The sequence below is a fragment of the Melospiza melodia genome, chromosome 10 (assembly GCF_035770615.1).
Source record: "Melospiza melodia melodia isolate bMelMel2 chromosome 10, bMelMel2.pri, whole genome shotgun sequence".
NCBI lineage: Eukaryota > Metazoa > Chordata > Aves > Passeriformes > Passerellidae > Melospiza > Melospiza melodia.
The window spans coordinates 29,835,544-29,860,237 of NC_086203.1; the positions used below are offsets into that span (position 1 = coordinate 29,835,544).

Genomic DNA, 24,694 nt, shown 5'->3' on the forward strand with positions numbered 1-24,694 from the left:
AGGCAGGGATGCTCCCCAGAACCCAGAGGAAGGAATCCAGGGCCGCTCCCCGTGTCCCGAGCGCTGCCCGCAGCGGCCCCGCGTTCGCACCGAGGCCGGGGGCGGGGTCGCTCGGGGGCGGGGCCAGGTCTCGCCCCGCCCCCGCAGCCGGTGCCGCGCGCGCAGCAGCCAATGGGAGCGCGGCCCGTCAGCTGACCCGCGGCGCCTTCCCAGGTGCGCGCCGGCGGCGCCTCAGAGCGGGCGGCACCGCGCACCGGCACCGGCGCTGCTGTGCTGGGGGCGGGCAGCAGGCACGGAGCGACCCGTCCGTCCGTCCGTCCGTCCATCCCCTCATCCATCCATCTATCCATACATTCACCCATCCATCCATCCATCCCTCCATCGCCCCCCGCATCCCGGCGCGCTGGGACCGCGGCGGCAGCGGCGGATGTGCAGCCCCGGGGGACAACCGCGGCAGCGCCCGGCCGGCGGTGAGTGCGTCCGCCGGGCTCGGCGAGCGAGCGAGCGGAGGCTGCGGGAGCGCCGCGGTGCGAGGGCTGCGCTCGGGGCTGCGGGGTGTGCGCCGCGGCCCGGGCACCGAGCGAGCAAAGTTTGCGGTGGCGGACGCGCCCCCGGTGCCCCCCGGGAGAGTCCCCGCGGGGTTGCGGTGGCTCCGCACCGCGCCGGGACCGCCCCGCGGCTGCGGCCGCCTCGCACCTCCGGGGCTGCGGGGGTTCGGCTGCAGCATCGCTCTCCTCCTCCTCCTCCTCCTCCTCCCTGTCGGTGCTCCGCTGCTCCCCGGGCCGGTTTGCGGTAAATCGGGGTTCGGGGGGGATCGGCGGTGCCGGGAGCCCGCGGTGGGCGCGGGGCCGGCGGTGCGGCAGCGCTGCCCGCGTCCCCCATTTGCATGCGAATGGGAGCGGATCCCGGCAGATGTCCTGCCTCATCCATTCACCCGCAGGAATGCGAGGAGACAAGGAGCCTTCAGTGTGACAATGGCCCTTCAGAGAGCGGCATAAAGGCGCAGTGTGAGCGGGGCCGCGGCTCCGCCGCCCTCCTCCCGCGGCCGCGGCTTTGTGCGCTGCGGGCGGAGCGGCGATCGGTGCCGGGGGCTGCGGGACCGGCCTGGGCAGCGCGGCCCGGGGATGCTCCGCCGCTCCCCGCCGCTCGCCGCTGCCCTTGGGGGCTCTTTGGGAACTCCGCTGCCCGGGAGGAGCGGGAGGAGCGCGGGGCAGCGGCGGCTCCTCGCCCCGCACCGCGGGTCCCTGCCCCGGCTCGGGCGGACAAAGGCACCGGCCCCGCTGCCGCCCCTTTGTCGCCGCTGTCAAAGGGCCCTTTGAGCGCGGGGCCGGCCCCCGGTGCCTGCCGGAGGAGGGACAGCAGCAGCCAGGCGCATTGTGCCGGCTCAGCCCCGCCGGGGCCGCACGACAGATGTTCGCCTGCGATTCTCGCTCTATCCCGAGTTGTTCTCTCCCCCAGTGCTGGCTCGGGGCGCATCTCCCACCATTGCAGGCGATAGAAGAGAAAGTAGCAGAATTAAACTCAAAGTAGGCGATAATGTTGCCCGAAGGTGAGAGATCACACCCAGGGCGCTTCTGTTCTTGTCCTGGAGCTGTGCGAGAGCTCCCAAGTAACGAGAGTTCCCCTCCATGAAAACCAATTTGGAAACCTTTCAGTCTTTTCCTTATGGACTTGAAGGGTCCCTATAAAAGGAACCCATTATTTCTGGAGATCATAAACCTGTCCTGGCCAACAGATGTACCCACAGAGAGATCACAGAGCTTTGAATGACCAAGGCACACCCAGCATCGTCCCGCTGTTGTCCAAAGGATCCAACCAAACTGAGTCCCAAAGTCTTGCAAGTCAAAGTTTAAATTAAAGACAGACACACTGAGAGGGACAAAGCAGTGCAGATGGAAAGTGAGGAGAGCCAGGATGGTTCTGCTCTCCCCCCGGGCCCGGGCACAGCCCCTGGTGTCCCTGTCCCCCTGCTCTGCAGCCTCTCTTGTGCCACTGCTCTGGGACAGGAGCTTCAGTTTAACTTCTACCTCGGCAGTTAAAAGTTATCTGCACAACATTTTATGTAGCCCATATAAAATTATCTCTCCCAGTAGGCATTTTGGACGCTATTAGACCAGTTCTGTGCTGACCATAAAGCCTTTTCCATTTACCCAGAACAGCCACGATAACACCACTGATCATTGAAGGAAATAGGCTTTTTCATTAAGTTGGACAATTATAGAAGGATAACAACTTTCCACGTGAACTGTGAAGGGCCTTTCTTACAGCCATAAATAATGCTGAGCCCATCCAAATTCAGGCTGAAAAAAGAAACTTCTGTTCAGCCTGACCTCACAGGGAACAGCCCTGGCACAGGTGCCCAGAGCAGCTGGGGCTGCCCCTGCATCCCTGGCAGTGCCCAAGGCCAGGCTGGTCAGGGAGAGGTGTCCCTGCCATGGCAGAGGTCGCACTGGATGAGGTTTAAGGTCCCTCCCAACCCAAACCAGTCAGTGATTCCATGATTCTCTGGGTGTATTTGGTTCCAGCTCGTGGAGCAAATGGGATAATTTCAAGGAGCGCTGGTTAAGCTCCCATCACCATCACTCATTGCTAATCCCCCCGGTGCCCGGCCCGGCTGCTGCCGCGGGAGGAGGGGATGCTGCAGCCTTTTGTTTCACAGCCATACAGCAGCGTGGCACTGCAGAAGGCAGGGAAAACTTTTCCTGATGGGCGAGCTGGGTTCCTGCTGCAGCCGGCTGTGCCTGGCTGCTGCTGCTGCTGCCGAGGAGGGCGGCACTGCCCTGCTCCGCTCTGCCAGGGACACTTCAAACACCTTGGATGAATCATAGCACGGTCAGGCACTGCTGCTGCTGCAGCCTGCACGGCTTCGTGTTCACTGGAAAGGGGATTTGTTTGCATTATTTGGTCTGCAGATTGCTTCTCGTTGTTGTTAGGGGTGATAGAGACTCATCCACATTTAAACAACATTTTCAAATCTTTTTTTAGTTTCTCTTATGAATCTTTTGAAGCTCTTGTTTCTGTTAATCTTGACAATGAGTAAAAATGGGAACTTGGTTCTCAAAGCTCTGAGCCACATCATTTCTGTCTCTTTCAGAGCTGCTCCTCCCCCAGGTGAGTGGCTTGCCTGGTCCCAGGTCTGGCTTTGTGTCAGGCTCAAGCATCAGGAAAAAAAAAACCCAAACAAACAAAACCTAAGGAGAATAGTTAAGTGATGTTTATAAAACAGCTCTGGTTGAACAGTATTTATCTTAGTTTATTTTCCAACCAGCAAAAAGTAGCGAGATGCTGCAAATATTTACAGAGCAGCCAAAATTCTCCAAAATAAAAACCCCTCTGTCTTCCTGTGCACTTTGTGGCCACGGAGGTGCCTGTTCTTTGAAGCCCTGATTAATATAGATGAGTTGTAATTTTCTGACCAAGCCATCCTAGTTCACATATATTATTCCATTGGCAGCCATGTGGTCCCCACAGCTGTCCCCTCATTTGTGTATGAAATGGAAACACTGGTGGCATTTGTAGGTTACCATAGCTACACGAACAATACACGTGTGAGGCTTCATCCTGCCAAGCTCCAGATTTTTTCCTGGCAGACATTTTGTAGACACAGAACTGAAGAAAATCTATGTTAAAGTTTTTGGAAGCACACAAATGCAGCCCTGCTCCTCTGTGTTTGTGCAAGGCTCAGGGACAGTGAGCCTGAGTTTCAGCCCCAGCAGGGCTGATCCCTGCAGCCCCTGCCAGCCTGGGCACCCACGGTGCTCCCGGGAACCCAGAGCCCCACGTTGTGCTCCAGAGAAGTCATTAACAGAGTCAGGCCTCAAACACATCTTTCCCAAAAAACCAGTTGTGAGTTCCGCACAAAAGCGAGCGAGTTCTGCACAAAGGGAACTTTGGAGCTGGGGTGGGTTTTGTGCTGACTCTGTTGGGAGGGTTGGCAGTGCCTGAGGGCTCCTGGGACAGGGGAGAGGTGGGAAGCAGCCAGAGCCCCATGCCAGAGCAGAAATCCAAGGAAACCCACTGCAAATACTCCCATCTCTGTTTTGTCTCTGCAATGAACGTGGGAAGAGAGATGGGCAAGAGAGAAGAAAATCAAAGAGCTGGCTTAGGAACTGGCTTTGTTGGTTCATGATTAATTATTAAATAATGGTGTTTCTCTAAGATTTGGGGGCCCTAGGTTCTGCTTGGGGACCTCACAGGACCACTCTGATAAGAAACAGTCCCTGCAGATGTGCTTGAGTCACTCTGACTTCACCAGTCTCATTCTTCTCCTGCAGCTCAGTAATTAAGTTCTTCACTAATGGACTCTGTAAGGTCAGAGCTGAGCACACGGAGGGCTGAGAGCTGAAAGTTCTTCTGAACCCCACTCTCTCATCCTTTGCTGCTTCAAACCCTGCAACTTTATTTACATTTTGTTTTGCTCTTTAGATATCATCTTTCCTTTTTCTGTGTATGGCACTGAAGAAAAATACTGGATTGGCCTATTTTGGGTTGGCCTAATTCTCCCCCTGGTGAAGGCAGGACAAGTCTGGTATCAGTGAGACAGGAATTAGTCTCTGCTCTTAACTTCCCCTGTAAAATATTTTTATAACTTCACCTTCTGTGTCATAAGACCTTAATTTGGTGTTCCAAGGCAGTGTTTCCTTGGCATTCCATCTGGCTGAATTATTAAAGGAACAGGAGCTGGTTTTTACCTGGAGCACAGTTCCTAAAGATCGAGTGCTTGCAGTGGAGTGTTGCCTTTTTCTTCCCTTTTTAACTAACAGAACAACAAGGCAGAGCAAGTTTAACTAACAGGCCTGAAATATTGAACAGGCTGCTGTAGTGAGAATGCACTGAAGTTATAAAAGTGCCAGGAGAAACAGCTTTTCCCTTATTTTATTGGCTACAGCAGCCTTACTCCATAATTTTCCCTCGTGAGGCGCTGCCCTTTACTCCTCAGTGGTCACACAGGGCAGTATTTCCCTGAACAAATCCCAAACCAAAGCAGCTGAGCACGGAGCCAAACCCAGCTCGGGGGTTTCAGTTAGGAATTTCAGATGTTGTCAGTCAGCCTCTCATTCCCAGGTATTTAATTTAACAAACTCTGGTGGTTCCAGCAATTTGGGCACCTGTCAGCTTGGATTAGAGCGGGAGAACCAAGGGTTCTCCTGGAGGTGCCTGGCAGGGTTTGCCTGGCTGGTGGCTCTGGGATGGGGAAATGCAGCCCCAGCCTGCTCCTGGGGGAGAGCTCGTGGAAGGGAGCAGGGCCCAGGCACAGAGAACCACACACAGTCACACAGAACCACACAGAATCACACAGAACCACACACAACCACACACAATCACATAGAATCACACAGAACCACACAGAATCACACAGAATCACACACAATCACACAGAACCACACACAATCACACACAACCACACAGAATCACACACAACCACACAGAATCATACACAACCACACAGAATCACACACAGTCACACACAACCACACAGAATCACACACAACCACACAGAACCACACACAACCACACACAGAATCACACAGAATCACACACAACCACACACAACCACACAGAATCACACACAATCACACACAACCACACAGAACCACACACAACCACACAGAATCACACAGAACCACACAGAATCACACACAACCACACACAATCACACAGAATCACACACAATCACACACAACCACACACAATCACACACAATCACGGAATGATGAGGTTGGAAGAGACCTCTGAGATCATCGAGTCCAACCTGTGCCCCAACACCTCACCCAGACTGTAGCACCAAGTGCCATGGCCAGTGTTTTTATAAACACATCCAGAGATGGTGATTCCGCCACCTCCCTGGGCAGAGCATCCCAGTGCTTTATTGCTCTTCTGGTGAAAAATTTCTTGCTGATATCCAACCTGTCCCTTCCCTGCCGTAGCTGGAGGCTGTGTCCTCTGGTCCTGTCAGAGACCAACCCCACCTGTCTGCAGCCTCCCTCAGGAAGGCGTAGAGAGCAACAAGGGCACCTCTAAACCTCCCCTTCTCCAGGCTAAACAACCCCAGTTCCTTCAATTGTTCCTCACAGGGTTTGTGTTCCCAGCCCCTCTCCAGCCTCGTTGCCTCCTCTGGACATGCTCAAGCATCTCAACATCCTCCCTAAACTGAGGGGCCAGAACTGGACACAGCACTCCAGGTGTGGTCAAAGGCAGGTGTTGGGGCGGGGGTCTCCATCCCAGAGCACCCCCAGGCAGGTGTTGGGGTCTCTCCTCACTCCAGAGGCACCCAGAGCCCGTTCCCAGGGCTGTCCCAGTGCAGCCCAGCTCCCTGGGGACTCCAGAGGGGCTCCCAAAGGGCTCCTGCCTCTGGAGGGGCACATCCCACCCTGGGGTCAGCTGGGAGCCACTGGCTTTGCCCCAAGGGGTTGGGTTGTGACAGGCAGGGGGTGTCAAGGCGGGTTTGGGATGTTGGAGCAGCACAGCTGAGCCTGGGATGGGGAAGGAGCAGGGATGGGTCTGGCTCCTGGATTGGGATGGATTTGGGATCAGAAACTCACACATTTCAACACCACACACCTTACCAGGTGGGGCTGGGGCCCAAACCAGGTTCCTCCATGCTCAACAAACACTTCTCCAAGTGAAAGAAGCTCCACCTGTGGCAGTGATGCTAACCCAGAGCTCCAGCCCTGCCACTGGAGAGTTTCACCTGAGAGTTTCCTTATTTAATCCTGCTCTAAAGAGAACACTCCTGCCTGGATATTGGAATTAAATGCAACACCTGGAGAAGCTGGTTAAGGTCATGGGAGACATTCCCTGGCTCCCTCCTCCACCCTGGGGTCTGACACATCACATCCTAAGGAAATTCTACAAAACACCTCAGAGTTACTCAGAGAGAATCCCTGAGCTTGTCCAAAGTTTGGTAGAATAACATTCTACATTGTTTTAATAAAATATCAATCAAAGCTTGGATTGTCTTTTCGTAATTTGAAAATGTTTATCATTTATATAATGAATCCTTCACTTTCTGTTATTTCATGCATCATATCATTTATATGATTAAGCAAGTCCAAAACTATCTAATAAATTCATACCTTGCTAATGTGCTGCATACAATTACTGGGATGCAGATGAGCTACTGATTGGCCTTGTTAAATTTTTAAATTACAAATGATCCATCATTCTAACAGAAATAGAGTAAATATTGATAGTTCCAGAGAGCCACCAGTGACGTGTAAATGCATTGAAAAATAACTTATCTTAGCCATAGGTGAACAAGCCATTGCAAAAATGAAGTTTTTTAATTGCTGCTTGAAAACAGGTCTTTAAAATGGGTTCATCGTAGTGAAAGGCACCAGGTAAAACCAGGTCAGTCTTTTTCCTGAGTTCATTGACAAATCTGTTTTCCTTTCTCTTACTGCCCCCCCGTTAAGTACAATGAGTCTGATTAATACAAATTAAAAATTATCATGCCCAAATGGATCACTGTAATTAGGTTAAAGATTTTATTTATAAAGCACCAATAACTTATAATTTTGAGAGGAAAAAACTTCCTTTCTGCAACAGGCAGAAATTTTGGTACCTCTGTGTTTTGCAAGCACAGATGAAAGAACCAATGCATGGAAAAGCTGGGATGTGGCCCTGACCAGCCTGAGGATTAAAGCTCAGGGACAGTTCATAGCCTGTTCCTAAACACACAGTACATTGAATAAGACGTGTTTTCTCTCTTTCTGAATCCCATTAACCTCTCAAAGCATCACTGTTTTCTGCATGGAGCAAAGCATCAGGATTCAGGTGATATTTGTGAGCATCAGCAACGGTTAAAGCCAGGCTGTGGGGTTCCGCACTCCCAGCTGACCGAGTTCCCTGCCCTGATCACTTGGCAATGCTCCCTGAATGATTTTGGAATGGAACAGGGGTGGGCAGCACATATTTCATGTAGCAGAAGTGCAGAAAGACTCCTGGAGAAGGGGAGGCATACAGCAGAGGAACTGGAGAGAGGGAAAAAAGCCTTTTCCTCAGGTCAGTCAAGCCTTGCTTCAGAGCAGTTCCAACCCCAATCTGTGGCCACTTAATGGAATTAGTTCTGTCCCTTCCCAGCTTGGTTGAGTTCCAGATCTTTGTCTTGGTGCTAACAGCCTTTCTATTACATCTCAGCACCTCCCATGCTAAATCCATTTATTTTGTTAGTGCCATGCTCACGATCTTTCCTATCAGATCTTCCCATATCAGCCACCTCAATATATGGGTCTATTAGCATTTAAATATATATGGCTCAGAAACAGAGAATTGGATTTTGTAAGCATAAAACTCAGAAAAAAAATCAATAAAAGTCTGTTTTATTCTAAGGGCTGAAGTCTGTGTCAGCACACTACATGTACAAACTGTGTAGATATAGATCTAGGCTAATAGTAAAATACAGTTTAATACTTAATCACTAATAATTGAAATGCTAACACACATTACAGCCACAGGAAACAGAATTATCAAAACAGAGTGTAACAAGGACCAGAAAAAGAACTTTTTTCCTTGATTGAAGAATTGAAGATAAGCAATAGAAGCTCCATGCACATATAATTTTTAATAACAAGCCTTATGCATTCCCTAGAGCCAGCACCATTGTGTTGATTTATAAATACCTCCAGAGCTCCTGACTCATTCTGGTTGGGATTTATCAGGCCCTGTGTGCAGCACAGGGTTTTTTTGGCATCCTCTGTGGTAGTAACAACCACGTACACACCGGGGTCTTTCCCAACTGTGGGGGATCCTGAGTGACTCACAAAACTGGAGTTTGATCTGGAACTGTGTGGGAAGCAAAATAATCACACTGCCAGGAGCCAGTCAGCAAAAAGGGAGGAAAAGGATTTTCTGTTCCTTCAGGAAAATCCTCTGGAGTTGTGGCAGCCCTCTTCCTCCTGGTTAAAAATATTCCTTGTGTGCTCCGCTATCGACACTTTGCTTCCACTGGCCAAGCTCCCTGGCTCTCAGAGTGGTCAAAACACAAAAAGGGAATTCTGCTCCACAATCCAACCCAATCTGCATGCCCTTTGTCCTCTTTCTTTTTTTTTTTTTTTTTAGGTTTTTGTTTGAATTGTGCTGATTTTGATAGACAGTAAGAAGCAGGGATTTTCTGAGCTGCTCTATATGAAACCCTTGGTGGGGAGGTGCCCCCATGGGTTACAAAGATGCTCAGATCCTTCCATGTGGTTCTGAGATCCCAAATGTGCCATGACTCAATCCATTTCTACTCTTCAAACGTGGTAAGGAGCCAAAGCAGAATTTCTCCACCTTTGGTCCCCTCTCATTTATCAGCCAGCAGATACACAACATGCAAAAAGAGTTGGAAGACGTCTTCCCAAATGAGCTATGCCCTGCTGAGGATGTGGAACCAGAACAGTGGTCACAGGTGGCAATCCTCTGCATCAAATGGAATCAAAGCTTTGCCTTCACATTCAGCCCTCTCAGCAGGACATGAAAACAAGTCCTGGGCAACAGAACAGCCTATACTGTCCCAAACTCATTCATGGAGAGAAATGTAGTAAAAAGCTGATAATAATTCGTGTTCCTAGCACAGTTCCTCTCAGCAGGATATGAAAACAAGTCCTGGACAACAGAACAGCTTATACTGTCCCAAACTCATTAATGAAGAGAAATGTAGCAAAAAGCTGATAATAATTTGTGTTCCTAGCATAAGAATATTCCTGCTGCACAAACACATCTCACCTTTCAGATTTCAAAGCCATGAAGTGGTTTATGAAGTTTTTCCCTTTCCTAAAGCAAACAGCCCCTATAATTTGACAGCCCACTGCTTGGCAAGCCCTGTTATTGCTGATGTTTCTAATATGACTGGTTAATGGTGATCTGGGAGAGCTTTTCCATCAGTGGCCAGAAGCTGGGTTGCATTTCTCTGGTGGATTTGATGGGCCACCAATACCCAGAGGCTGCTCCCAGCCCCTTGCACTCCACAGCAGTCTGTGAATGAAAACCATTTTTCCCCCTCCTGCAAATTTACTTCAGTATTTTAATGAAAAATACTGTATCAGATGCGAGCCTTAAGAATAAGCTCCAATAAATTACAAATTTCCAGGCTGTAATATGCTCCTTCTGCAGCACAGATGTTATGAATAGGATGCTCTTTGCAGTTCTTTGGTGGAGATAAGAGTAGCATTTTTCAAAAGAACGCAGATAAAGCATGCTAAGGTTGTCTCCAGATACAGCAAATCACCTTCTCACCAGAGCTTTCCCCAAAATTAAACACAGGCTTTATTTTGATGGAATGTGTGTACAGATGAGAAGAAAAAGTAGGCATTATTTGCAAGGGAAAAAACCCTCAAAACTTTAATATTATAAATCCCTCAAGATGTGTTTTGAGGCTTTATACCATTATTACATGTCCTATGGGCCCTTGTTTCTGTATTTCCTTTTAATACCCAGCTCCCACGTTCAGATTTTTTCAAGCTCCTTCAACTGTCATCATTTTCAGCTTGATTTTTCTGTATTTTCCACAATTCAGACCTGTAAATAGCTCATTTCCTGATGCCACTGGAGACTTTAAAAACCTCACTATAAAAGGCTTATTACCAAGCGTTATTCCTCAATATTTTTCTAAATACACAGGATTGCACTTGTAAATTTAACTCCTGGGAAAGGAGCCCGTTCCATGGCTGGAAATTAAACTCCAGCTTCTCCTTTTCTAGGATGCACAAGGTCACTGATGCTCTTGGCTGGAGTGACTTTAGTAACCTGATTTTAGGCTGGGCTTAGTGCTGAGCTTGCTGCTGGGATTTAGGGGCTGCTCCTGTTTCAGAGCCTCTCCCTCCTAAAGCCTGGTCAGAGGCTCAGGCTCAGCTGAGCACGGCACAAATCCCTGATTTATCCATAAATCCCTGTTTTATCCATGGAAAAAAGGGGATGCACAGCTGCTGAAGGGCAGAGCAGAGCAGGTTTTACCTCCAGCACACACAAAAGCCTTTGTGGTGGTGTTTGCAGGGGTCCCAGGATGAGGGAAGGGATGAGAATCCTGACTGCATGTTTCAGAAGGCTGATTTATTATTTTATGATGCATATTATATTAAAAGAAAATTATATATTAAAACTATACTAAAAGAATAGAAGAAATAATTTCATCAGAAGGCTTGCAAGGAATAGAAAGTAATGGAATTACAATAAAATCTTGTGACTGACCAGAGTCCCAGCCAGCTGACTGTGATTGGCCATTAATTACAAACAACCACATGAGACCAATCCCAGATGCACCTGTTGCATTCCACAGCAGCAGATAATCAATGTTCACATTTCATTTCTGAGGCCTCTCAGCATCTGAGGAGTAAAGATCCTAACAACAAAAGGATTTTTCATAAAATATGTCTGTGACAGAAGTTGTTTGTAATTAATGGCCAGTCACAGTCAGCTGGCTCAGACTCTCTGTCCAAGCCACAAACCTTTGTTATTCATTCCTTTCTATTCTTAGCTTAGCCAGCCTTCTGAGGAGAACCTTTCCTTCTATTCTTTTAGTATAATTTTAACGTAATATATGTAATAAAATAATAAATCAGCCTTCTGAAACGTGGAGTCAGGTCCTCATCTCTTCCCTCACCCTGAGCCCCCCGTGAGCACGGTCACATTTGGGGATGCAGGAGCTGCACCAGCCCTTGGCACCACAGACAATTTTCCAGCACACAGCTCAGGAACTGAGGCTCAGCCTGGCAAAGGGGAGGGATGGGGGATCAGCTCGTGCTCCTGGCTCCCAGCAACTGCAGAATAAATTGCTTGTCTTAGCCTGAGGTAATTTTTTCAGGTGTCTGATCCTTCCAACTTTTACCTGGGCACACTTGGTGCAGGTGGCTCAGTGCCTGCCAAAATCTGGGCTGATGCTGCTGCAATAATAAAAGAAATTCTGCTAGAATTGAGCCACGTAGCTGTGCACGGGGAGGATTTGCTGTGGCAGCATCACTGTTCCAAACTGCACCCAGATATCCATGTGCAAACAAGATTGTTGCTCTTTTCAGCGAATTTTAATAGTGACCATTAATACACTTGTCAGGGAAGTGACAACACTTTGTTTTCCTATTACCAAGCAAAAATGTGCAATATCTGTTCTTTTTAGTTGGCAGGTTAAGTGTGAACACTTTTAATGAACAGTTTACTTCGTGCCTGTCCCTTCATGTTTTCCTCTTCCTGCCCTGGAGGTTTAAATGAATTTTTTATTTCAATCACCCACCCAACCTCACTCATTAGGAGCCACCAGTGAAGCTGTGGTTGGCAGGGCACACCTCTTCCCATGGAGAACTGAGATGAAGGACCTTCTACTCCATTTCCAAATACCCACCCTCACGGGCCAAATTCTCAGTTTTAACCATTTTTCAGTACTTTGGTGGGAAGGGAAGAATTAAACCCCTCGCCATGGCAGCTCCAGGATGGGAGGCAGGAATGATGCTCCTGTTTCTGCCCTCAGGGAATGGGAACAAGCCCACGGCCCAGCAGCTGCTCTGGGTTTGCTGGTGACAGAAATGTGGCTTTTGTTCTGCACTGGGTACTGAGCAGTGCCACGGAAAACGCATTTAATTAGCTCGGAGTAAAATAATTCCCTCCATATCTCTCACATAAAATTAGCCATTATTTCTGCTGATATCAAGTTACCAGCTGTTACAACTGCTGTTGTGGGTTGGCACAGCAGAAAATATGAATCTAACAAATGAGAGGGAAGGCAGGGAATGCTAAAAGCTTTCCTTCGCACCCTCAGTGACACCAGGCACTGCAGAGCTGTCTGGGATCAGGGCTGGAAAAGCTGGGAATCCTGGGGAGCAGAGGGATGGGGTTTGGTGGCTGCTCTGCAGCTTTGGGCAGGGCTGTGCATGGGGTTTTACACAGCACAAGTAGCCAAAACCAAAGGCCATGACTTGGCTCGTCCCTCCTGCTGCTCACAATTCACCCTTTGGCTACCCTGGAATTGCATTTCCAGCTTCATCCAAGCTGCCCTGGGCTGGGAGAGACTGAGGAAAGCAATGTGTGGGTTGTTTCTAAATTTGCAGTCAAAGAAAATTAAATCCGTTTGCAGTAGAAAATAGCTCAGAAGAGAACAAGCCACTAGGAACTTGTAAAATCCTGTATTTACAGTGATCATAAACCCAGAACTCTGGTCAATAAACCCACAAATGCCTTCTTAGCAAGGATGAACAATAACTGTAACGTGCAAGTAAGAGGATATAAATATTCAACAAAGAAAAGATCAAATTTGATTTTTTTTTTGCAACATCTAGACACGCTCCTACATATTTTAAAGGAACCTTTGAAGTGTTTTTCAGGCAGTTTGGTTTTTAAAGCATTACATGATTCATGCAGCTACATCAGGGCTAAAGCAGTAGTAAAACATTATTGGGGCCCTCAGCTTTGTGAGGCTCCAACTCCCTTTTCTTCATCCCCTGCAGGAGAAATCCCACAGGCAGGGATTTTGGGAGCAGTGCTCCCTGTTTGCTCCAGAGCTGGAGCAGGGACATGTCCCTGTGTGAGGGGACAGCCCATGATGGGCACGGCAGCTCAGGGCACCTCCTGTACCTGGGATTGCCACTGGGCAAAGCACTGCCTGCATTATTCACTGCGAAACGCTGCCTTATGGAAATCTGCAATTAAATCAATTAAACTTCACATTCCATCAATCTCCCTGCCTTGGGTGAGCTACAGATGTGTGGCTGTGGAGGGAAGCATCCATCAGAGTCAGCACAGCTCAGCTACCCCATCTCCTCATACATCCACACTAACACATTCCCTACCATCACAGCGCCATTAGGATTTATCTTTTAAAACATTCTTAGTCAATTCTTCCATCAGTGGGGAGTTATGTGGGAAGGAGTGTTGGTCCCACAGTTGGTTTTCCCCCTCCAGCAGAGTTGCTCAGCTCTCATTCAATTCTCAGCTACCAGACAGAAAATCTGATTCAACAGGGTCAAATGTGTTCTGGGTCCCACTCCTCTTCCCCTTCCTCCAAAGCACAACCACAGAATAACAATACAGAAATAAATAATAAAACTGCTGTTGGGTGTGTTCTACCCACAGCACTACATTGCAATCTAAAATAAATCACAGTAATTTCATTATTTAATATGATCAGATTTAGAAGTAAGCATTGTAGAAATGGGATTCCTGTCCCCACTATCCAGAGGAGTATTTTAAACCTATTTTAGAAGCTGTATTTAGTTTTAGTATTTTACATAGTACCATCTTTTGTGGGCTGTGACTTGGTCGAAGCTTTGCTACGGTCTAATTGAAGAAGATGTGATTTCATCACCGAGTTCTCTCAGATATCACAGAGTCACAGAGTGGTTTGGGTTGGGAGGGACCTCAAAGCCCATCCAGTGCCACCCCTGCCATCTTCCAATGTCCCAGGTGGCTCCAAATCCCATCCAACCTGGCCTTGGATTGGGATGGGGAGTCCACACAGCACAAATAGATTATTTTAGTCACAGAAAAACCCAAACCCTTTGTTTGAGATGTCTCAACTGCACTCACCAGAGTGATTTTCCAATGAAGGGAGAAGGAGAAAGATTTTACCAGGAGATTTTCCTGGATTATGTGTTCAGAGCCTCACGGTGCAGCAGATGTTCTGAGGTGCCTGGACACAGCTGGGTTAATTTAAAGGCACTCTTGCATGAACAGCTTCAGGCTAAGCAGATACAAAAGTGGGGCTTACACAGCAATTTGGAATTGTGGTGAACAGTTCATACCATCACAATGCAGTACAAACAGCTGAAATAAGGGCAGTACATTCATTTAATCAAATTTACTGTTATTGTTTGGTGCTGAGCTGGATTAAATCTAAGCTGTTATCTGGAACTGATTTGATTAACTGGGATAAATTTTGGCAAAGTTCATGAGCATTTAGCTTCAAACTTCTAAACCAGCATTTTCCTGAGCCTTAATTCCACCCAGCTGAAGTCCCAGCCTTGGGGACAGGGGTTGGGTGTTGATGCTTGTCTGAGACCCCACTGTGCTCACCAGCACATCCTCCACCCTCAGCATTCCCAAGCCTTCAAACATCTCCTGCAGGGTAAATCTGAAAGGTATCCATCCCAAAGTTTTATTTTTAGATAATTCACTGAGAGAGATTTCTCATGTAAACCCCAAGGAGAGAGTTCCAAACCCTAGATAATTTACCTACACAAGATTGGGATTTTTGTAAGAGATTGCTGTTAAAATAGTGATTGTTTTCAGATATTTTCTTTCAAAGGTTGAAGAAACTAAATAATAGATGATCTGTATATGAGTTGAGCATAACATATACCCTAATCTGCTTTCAGGACCATCTTCAGGCACTGATTTACCCAAGATTCTAAAACACAGAGGAGCAGCTGAGAGTCTTCAGAGCATTTCTTAACTTCGCTAAACTCAGAAAATCATCTTTCACCTTTCTGGATGTCCAAGCCTTTCACCTCAAACGTCAAGCTTTACGTTTCCTGCCTGACAGGGGATCACCCTCTTCCTCCGTGGGGATTTTAGGGGGCTGGGGAGCTGAACCCCCTCGCTGGCCAGCATGGCAAAGGCTAGAGTTGTTTTAACTGTGTGCCAGTTGGTGCTAGAATTGTTAACGAATTCATTAACTGAGTCTTCCATACAGAGCAGTGAATGTCCACAGCTTTGTGTCTGTGAAATCAGGCCCTGGTTTACACCTCAGTCAACCTACAGGGAAGCCACCACAGTCGACTGCAACGACCTCCGGTTGACAAAAATCCCCAGCAACCTCTCCAGTGACACTCAAGTCCTCCTGTTACAGAGCAACAACATTGCAAAGACCACAGACGAGCTCCAGCAGCTCTTTAATTTAACAGAACTGGATTTTTCACAGAATAACTTCACGAGTATCAGAGATGTGGGGCTCTCCAACCTCACTCAGCTCACGACTTTGCACCTGGAGGAGAACCAGATCACGGAGATGACTGACTACTGCCTGCAAGACCTCTGCAATCTGCAGGAGCTCTACATAAACCACAACCAGATCAGCAGCATTTCTGCAAACGCCTTCTCTGGCCTGAAAAATCTTCTGAGGTTGCACCTCAACTCCAACAAATTAAAGGTTATTGACAGCCGTTGGTTTGATTCTACTCCCAACTTAGAAATTCTCATGATTGGAGAAAACCCAGTGATTGGAATACTTGATATGAATTTCAAACCACTCTCAAACTTAAGGAGTCTAGTTTTGGCAGGTATGTACCTCACAGACATCCCTGGCAACGCCTTGGTAGGCTTGGATAGTCTTGAAAGTCTTTCTTTTTACGACAACAAATTGGTAAAAGTTCCTCAGCTTGCGCTTGAGAAAGTTCCCAATTTAAAATTCTTGGATCTCAACAAAAATCCAATTCATAAAATTCAAGAAGGGGATTTTAAAAACATGCTCAGATTGAAAGAGCTTGGGATCAACAACATGGGAGAACTCGTGTCCGTCGACAGGTACGCGCTGGACAACCTGCCTGAGCTCACCAAGCTGGAGGCCACCAACAACCCAAAGCTGTCTTACATCCATCGCCTGGCGTTCCGCAACGTCCCCGCCCTGGAGAGCCTGATGCTCAACAACAATGCCTTGAATGCAGTCTACCAAAAGACAGTGGAGTCCCTCCCCAACCTGCGGGAGATCAGCATCCACAGCAACCCGCTCAGGTGCGACTGCGTCATCCACTGGATCAACTCCAACAAAACCAACATCCGCTTCATGGAGCCTCTCTCCATGTTCTGTGCCATGCCCCCGGAGTACCGGGGCCAGCAGGTGAAGGAGGTGCTGATACAGGATTCAAACGAGCAATGTCTTCCAATGATCTCTCACGAGACCTTTCCCAACCACCTGAACCTGGACATCGGCATGACGGTGTTTCTGGATTGCCGGGCCATGGCAGAACCTGAGCCTGAAATCTACTGGGTCACCCCTCTGGGCAATAAGGTCACCGTGGAAAGCCTCTCTGACAAATACAAGCTGAGCAGCGAGGGCACCTTGGAAATCTCCAACATCCAGGTAGAGGACTCTGGGAGATACACCTGTGTCGCTCAGAACATAGAGGGGGCTGACACGAGGGTCGCTACCATCCGGGTGAACGGAACGCTCCTGGATGGCACCCAGGTGCTGAAAATCTACGTTAAACAAGCTGAGTCCCACTCCATCCTGGTTTCGTGGAAAGTCAACTCCAACGTCATGACATCCAACTTAAAATGGTCATCAGCCACAATGAAGATTGACAACCCTCACATCACCTACACCGCCCGAGTCCCTGTGGATGTCCATGAATACAACCTCACTCATCTACAGCCCTCTACAGATTATGAGGTGTGTCTGACGGTGTCCAACATCCACCAGCAAACACAGAGGTCCTGTGTCAACGTCACGACCAAAAACGCGGCTTTTGCGCTGGATATTTCCGACCAGGAAACCAGCACGGCCCTGGCAGCGGTGATGGGATCCATGTTTGCCGTCATCAGCCTCGCCTCCGTCTCTGTTTATATTGCAAAAAGGTTTAAGAGGAAAAACTACCACCACTCATTGAAAAAATATATGCAAAAGACCTCTTCAATCCCCCTGAACGAGCTCTACCCTCCACTTATTAATCTCTGGGAAGGTGACAGTGAAAAAGACAAGGACGGCTCTGCAGAGACCAAGCCGACCCAAGTCGACACATCCAGAAGCTATTACATGTGGTAACTCAGAGGATATTTTGCTTCTGGTAGTAAGGAGCACAAAGACTTTTTTGCTTTATTCTGCAAAAACGACGAGTTGAAGACTTTTGTATTTTTGACTTTGCTAGCCCGTGGCAGAGCGGTGAGGACAGGTGGATATTTCAGGATTTTTTAGTATAGCGTATCGCAATGGGTTGACACAAATGGCAGCTTCACCTAGCTTCCACTCCTCTTTTTATTTTATTCCTTTTTTCCAGTTTTTTTTTTTTTTGTTTTTTTGGTTTTTTTTTGTTTGTTTGTTTTTAGTTATTGTGCTGAAGTTAACACTGTCCTAACTCCAGTGCTGAATAAGAGAAGGAGGGCTGGGTGAGCCCGCCTTGCCCGGAGCCATCGCGGGCAGGATCGCACCGAGCTCACCCCCAGTTTTGGACCTGCAGTGAACGAGGTCTGTGACCCTGGGCTGAGGACTCCACCCCGAGAAAAGGAGACCCTGAATGATGTTAGTTGACTGTAACTGTAATGTTGTATCAACTGATTTGAATGTTTTTGACTTGCAGCAATGAGTTTTCTTTTTTTATTATTATTTTTGTAGTAGTTGAAGGCTTAGGTAAAGCTAACAGGCAATAGGGATAAGTACATCCAATTTTTTTAATGTAACAGACTAAATGTTAATTGTTCTTATTCTTTTTATTCTATTTAGTAGACACTTTTGAAGAATTACTAGAGTTTTGTTGTGTTTAAATCACCAACACACAGTGTTTAATGAAGGCAGAACTATAATAAATTTAGTTTTGTTCTGATGTTTTTAATTTAGAAATCACAATAATGTATTGGGTTTAGACATCACTAGTTTGACTGGTGATCATGTTTTGACATAAAATATATCCAAAATGTTATATAAAAAATATCATGGAGGTTTTTTTCTTGATGAAATGAAGTTCCAGGTTCAGGTTTTTTAATGCATTTATGTTAATAGCAGTGTTTTCTCTGCACTAGAGGGAAAATGTGGAAAATAATTTATTGAGAAAAATGTCTCAGCATGGCTTTTGGACTGAGAGTCACATGCAGAATCCAAACTGTTTGGCATAGGGTACACAGCAAGAAGGACTTACAGAGTGTGAACAGGACATTTTCCTTTTTGTATACTTTTCTGTTTATATTTTGAGCTAAAATAGAAATGAAGCTGACATTTAGCTGTCATTACCATCAGTTAGGACAAAAAAAAACTCAGTGCTACCAAACTGAAATAAACCAGTTGAATCTTGGAATATACTTGAAAAGAAACTTATTTGGATTAATGCTCCTCCAAAACCAGAAATTAAGATTAAAACTACCAAGCCAGTTGCATTTGGTCCAATACTGAACTGTATTTTTTACAGGCTTAAAATGAATCCGTATTCTGGGTATTTTCCTGAATTGCTGTGGTAAAGGAGAGCAGCAGTGATCTGTGTGCACTGGGTACAATATAAAGGCATCATTTACAGTTGAACCTATGGAAACGTTGTGCGTTGTCTTTTCTGAATCCCTGGAAGTTCTGCACGTGAGTCAAGAGCAGGGTGGGCTCTGGGGAGCACGAGGTCACATCACACAACACCCCTCAGCAACAAGCACAGCATTTTCTACACTTTATCACCACTTCCAACGTGCAATTTTTACTTATATTTACACACCAAAATAGTTCTTGGTAAGTAAAAGTTAATTGTTCAAATCACGGATGTGCCTGGGGCTGTGTGAAGTTTTTTACCTCATTGGCTTCTCAAATATATCCAAGTCCCCTTAAAATTTACAGATAAGCTTCAAACTTCTTTTTCCTTGTCTAAAAGTGAGAAGTTACCAGCATTGTTTCACTAATCAGCTGCAGTTTTTTGGTACAAAAACTTATCCATCCATCCTTTGGACAACCTGCCCCCTTGGTCTGTGCTTCCACGTGAGGCTGAGTGAAAGCATTAATTATGCATTTCAATCAAGTATTTGTGCTGCTACACACAAGCCTTTCTATGTTCAGGAGATCTCATACATTTTTAATCGTGTGACAATTAGATGTTGGGGTTAGGCAAGTGTCTTTTGATCATGGAGAAGAAGCATGGTGAAAGCATTTCTTCATCACCTTCTCCTGGATTTGTTTTTAATGTAAATGGGGCATTCCCTCATACTGCCTTCTCCAGAAAAGCTTCAGAGCAATAATTATCATCTGGTCTATATTCTGTTCTAACCTTAAAGCTGCAGGCACAATGAATTAAACCAAGATCTCTTCTGCAGCACAGATTCACTCTGCTTCAGCCAGAGAAAAGGACACTGAGGACAAGGCTGGCCACAGAATGCTGGCTTCCAGCTTGCATGACATCATGAAATTGTCTTTGGAGAATAATTAATTGAGCAGGTGTCAGAAGGTGCAAAGCAAAGCTCCTTTTGCATCATCTCCTCAGGTTCCTGCAGCATTTTCCCAGGGCCACACAGCTCTACCTGAACCTCCCACACAGACAGAGAACACAGAGAGAGAGCACAGAGAACACAGGGAGAAGTTCAGGTAAGGAACACAGGGAGAAGTTCAGGTAAGGAACACAGGGACAGGTTCAGGTAGAGGACACAGCACTTTGGCTGCGAGGTGTTGGTTCCTCAGGCACCACAAGCTGACCTGTGCATGGGGCTGCCCCCCAAACAGCCATCCTGCTTCTTCCTCCCTCTGCCTCCTCCTCCCATCCTTGGCTCCACACACTCTGGGGCTCTGTTTGCCCTCTGAGCAAGCTTGGCTTGACCACTCTGTGCTGGTGGACACAGAGCCCACCAGCTGCTCCGTGTGTGTGACCTGATGTGTTCTCCCCTGTCTGTCCTGGCAGATGTGGGCAGCTGCAGAAGCACTGGGGAAAGTGGAGGTGACAGGGACACGGGGCCATGGGGGAGGACAGAGCCACACTCCCCAGTGGGCTCAGCAACCTCCAACAGCAGCCAGCAAGAAAAGCAGTGTTTAACACGTTCATTTCCACTGGGGAATAACAGGCCCTGCGTTCCCTCTCTTTTCTGTCGTTTATCATCTTTTTAGAGCAGTGCTGTGGGAAGCCTGCAGGGGAAAATGGCCTGATAAGAGGCACACACTTGTTGGGATGTGCTGATCTGCAGGATTGCAGGGAAGCTGCTGCTGCTGAGTCCTGGAGGGAGCTGCAGGTCACCAGGGAGCAGCAAAAATCACCTTGTTAAGGCAGTGCATTCTGCACACACAGCCACCTGTGCTAAGTACTGCCAGCCTTTTAATCTGACCCTGCAGATTTCTGCAGAGATCCCCTGGATGTTTAAAATCTTGCTAACAAAAGAATAAAAAGTGGGGAAGAGATTAATCACATGTGGCATATAATCGTAGTAAATAACCTTCAACCTTGTGCTGGCAATTTCATTGTGCTTGCAGTTTATTGTGAGCAAAAATAAAAATCCTCTAATTGCCTTCAAAATGTATTTCATCTGCTCTTCACTGAGGACAAAATCCTCCCCCAGTTTGCTCAGAATCAGGGATTGAGAGTGGCCACTTGGAAAACAGGAGTGGAAAGCCACTGTTAGCTTTCATTTGGCTTCTGGTTCAGAGAGGCTGTGCTAGAGCAGATATTTCATACCCAACTAAACTTCGGCACTGTTACTTCCCCTTGGTTGCCCAATAGTGAAATATTTCAGTCCCCTGAAGAAGAAATAACCCACTCAAGTGTGGGATGCAGGATTTTAGCTAAGCCCACTTTTCATCTCCTCACCTAAATAACATTTCATTGGATTGAGAGGGTGTTTTCACCCACAACCCAAGACTGACCCAGGACATGGGCTTGGAATGAGGGGCACAAACTCACCAACACTTTCACACAACCCCCAGCCCTGCTCAGGACTATGCCCTGGGTCACTAAAACCTGGCCATGAAGAGAGCAGCGGTTTGGGACCGATTCTATGAAGGGGTGAAACTGGAAATATTTCTGCAAATCTGGGATCCAGAGAGAAAGGCATAAACCTGCCCCATTGCTCCTGACAATCTGGGACAGCAGCAATAAAGAATTTGAGTTCAAATCGGGCAACTCCTTTTGCTTTGTGCTGGCAACCTTGAAAATCAGGCTGAGGACAAACCACTGCAATGGAATTCCTGAAATCATTGGCACAAACAAGCGAGGGCTGTTCTGGCCAGTCTCTACCACAGCTGTGCCCTGCATGGGCACAGGGTGAGTCCCTGGGCACACCTGTGTCCATGTCCCCATCCTACAGGGCATCAGTAGGGTGTGCCCAGTGGGAAAAGCACAGGAATGTGGGATGGGGCAGGGGGAGCCATCTCACAAAACCCCAGGGCACCAGGATGGCAAAACCTCTGCCAGTTTTCACAGGAACCAGCAGGAAAAGCACAGGAATGTGGGATGGAGCAGGGGGAACCATCTCACAACCCACCAGGGCACAAAGCATCCCAGTGCATGTACCCAGCAGGAAAAGCACAGGAATGTGGGATGGAGCAGGGGGAACCATCTCACAACCCACCAGGGCACAAAGCATCCCAGTGCATGTACCCAGCAGGAAAAGCACAGGAATGTGGGATGGAGCAGGGGGAACCATCTCACAACCCACCAGGAGTGGCTGTTGGCAAAACCTCTGCCAGTTCTCACAGGAAGCAGAGCTGGACCCCAGTGCTGCATTCCACATGCCATGATCCAAACAAACTGCAGAGCAAAGCAGATTCTGCTGATGAAAACACACAGAAGAGGATGGAGATCACAGGAGGAGCCTCAGGTTCAGGTTTAGTCTGAGAGCAGAGCCTGCAGAGCCCTGGCTGCTCCTGCCCCTACTCCTCCCCTGCCCAGGAGAAGCACAAACATCGGGTTGGAGAGCAGTGAAAGGAAGGTGCAGATGTTCAAGTGCCCCACTAACAGCTCTCCCAAGGAGATCCTGCAATGGCAGGAGCTGTTTGAGGCCGTTTGCAAGTCCCTGAGCAGCAGCTTCAGGCAGGTTTTGTGGGGAATGATGCTGTTAGCAGTCACTGGAGTGCTCCCTCTGCTCCCCCAGGGGAAGCTCTGCTGCCTCAATCCCTCAGGACCGATGCCAGAGAAGTGGATTCTGAGCCTTCCACGTTGTTTCATGCCAGGGCTGATGCTGATAGTGGAGCTCCAAACCTCCAAGGTTATCAGGCACAATGAACTTTTCCTGAGCTGTTTATCAGAAGGGACTGGGAGAGTTGTGCTCCAGCTCTCAGCTCTATTTTAATGGAATCTGGACACCTCATTTCCTTTTGGCCCAATTTGAAAATCCCATCTTGAAAGAGTTCTCAGTTAGTTTGCTTTCCCCAGTGATTCATTCTCCTCCGTGTAATTGTATGAATTGAACTTACACAGGGGCCCTGATCCTTATCTCCCCAAAGTCAATAAGGGCTGCACTGCTGCTATGGGCACCAGCTCACTTCACAGCCTTCCCCAACTGCTCTGAGTTTATTTAGGAGACTGCCTTGAGAGACAGAGATCAGGAAAAAAGCAGCAAAAAATGGACCAAAAGAGATGTCACAAACCAAGTACAAGGGAATGCTCTTTCTTTCTAGGCCTTTCCTGTTTATTTCTCCCATTTATACATTTTTAACCAAATTTTATTTATTTTTCCTGGGGTGAAAATTTCTAACCTGTCAGATCCATCTTCTGTATCAACCCCTGCCAAATTTCTGATCTGTCAAAATCTCTGCTGCCCTTTGCCTACCAAGCAGAAACAAAAAGCTACCAAGTAAAAACAAAATCCAAACATCCCCTATAACCCATCCATGCCTATAGCCTACTTTTAAAATGCAGTCGCAATAAAAATCCATTCTCTGAGCAAAGAAATTCCACACACAGCTGTGCTGAGGTAAGAAGGGTGGCTCATGTTTCTATTAAAGATCCACAGCAGCACAAACACTGCAGCTACCCCAGCACAAAGAACAGCACCTGGGTCAATACAGGCCAGGAGCATTTCTCTCCCCCTGACACACTGAAAGCAGAGCAGCTTCCAGTCCCTCACTGGGTTCTCCCTCACATTTATCCAGTCAGCAAACACGAGCCCAATAGCATGAGCTCAAATGATGAGCACAGATAAAAGATAAAATAGATACTGCCACTATTCTGCCTGCAGCAAATAATTTAAAAGCCATTTAATAATTCAGATCATATGCAAAACAAGATACTGTAGTATTTAATATCAAGTTTTCTTATCTCTAATGGGGAAGTCAGCATAGAAACCATCGGTGCTGGGTGGCAGAAGGCACTGGGTAAATGGAATTAAAGGGTTAATAATATTTCAGGTTTTTTCATCTAAAGAGCCCCAATATTCTCCAGTACTTTTGAGCCAAAGGTTCCTTCTGCTGCATGTTCCTTGGCCTTGTGAAGTTCCTGAAGCCCAATATTTACAATTGTCCCAGCAGCAGCTGCTTCAGCCCCTGAGTCCCTCTGGAAAGCATCTCCATCCCTCCTGTGAAGGGACAGCACCTTCCAGATCCCATCCCAAAGCCAAGAGCTGCTCCACTTTCCCATCCCTTAACCTTCTGAGCGGGGAGAAACAGTTTACACCTAAAATCATTAATCTTAATACTTTCCCAACAGTCTGTGTGATTGTTGTAACCTCTGCCACGAGTGAAAGCAAAGCTGTCAAGGAACGAAAGGGCGAATAAATCCTCCCCAGCTGATCCTGCAGATGAAGCCTGGAAAACCTCCAGCCTCTCAATCAGCACTTGCATGTCCCTGATTTACTCCAGCTCCTCTGAGCTAGACAGAATTCTTGTTTCATTCGAGGGGGTGAGTGACTGATGGCTGGGGAAGCAGCAGGGTCAGCAACCATCCCAGTCCTGCCCATGAGGATTTGTTGGAGTGATGGGACAGACTCCCAAAAAACCTCAGTGGGGATGACAGACGGGAGTCCAACTGCTGCTAGGGAAAAGCCAGGGCCAATTTCCAGGTTGATAGACCTTGAAAAGATGACAGCATTTGGGAGAAGCTGTGTGAGTGCTGGGGACTCCAGGCCAGGAACGTGATCAGCTCCAATCTTTTGTGTTTAATGCCCAGAAGTGATAAATCTCCTTTGTACTTTGGATGTT

The 24,694-nt window shown here is 47.5% G+C and overlaps 1 protein-coding gene across 1 annotated transcript; it reads left to right on the plus strand.

Moving 5' to 3' along the window:
• The first annotated feature begins 243 nt into the window (after positions 1–243).
• LRRN1 (leucine rich repeat neuronal 1) lies at positions 244–19,133 on the plus strand. Its single transcript, XM_063165049.1, has 2 exons — positions 244–470; positions 15,276–19,133. Exon 2 carries the CDS (start codon positions 15,509–15,511, stop codon positions 17,657–17,659), a length of 2,151 nt encoding a protein of 716 aa, XP_063021119.1. The 5' UTR covers positions 244–470; positions 15,276–15,508; the 3' UTR covers positions 17,660–19,133.
• The last annotated feature ends 5,561 nt before the right edge of the window (positions 19,134–24,694 follow it).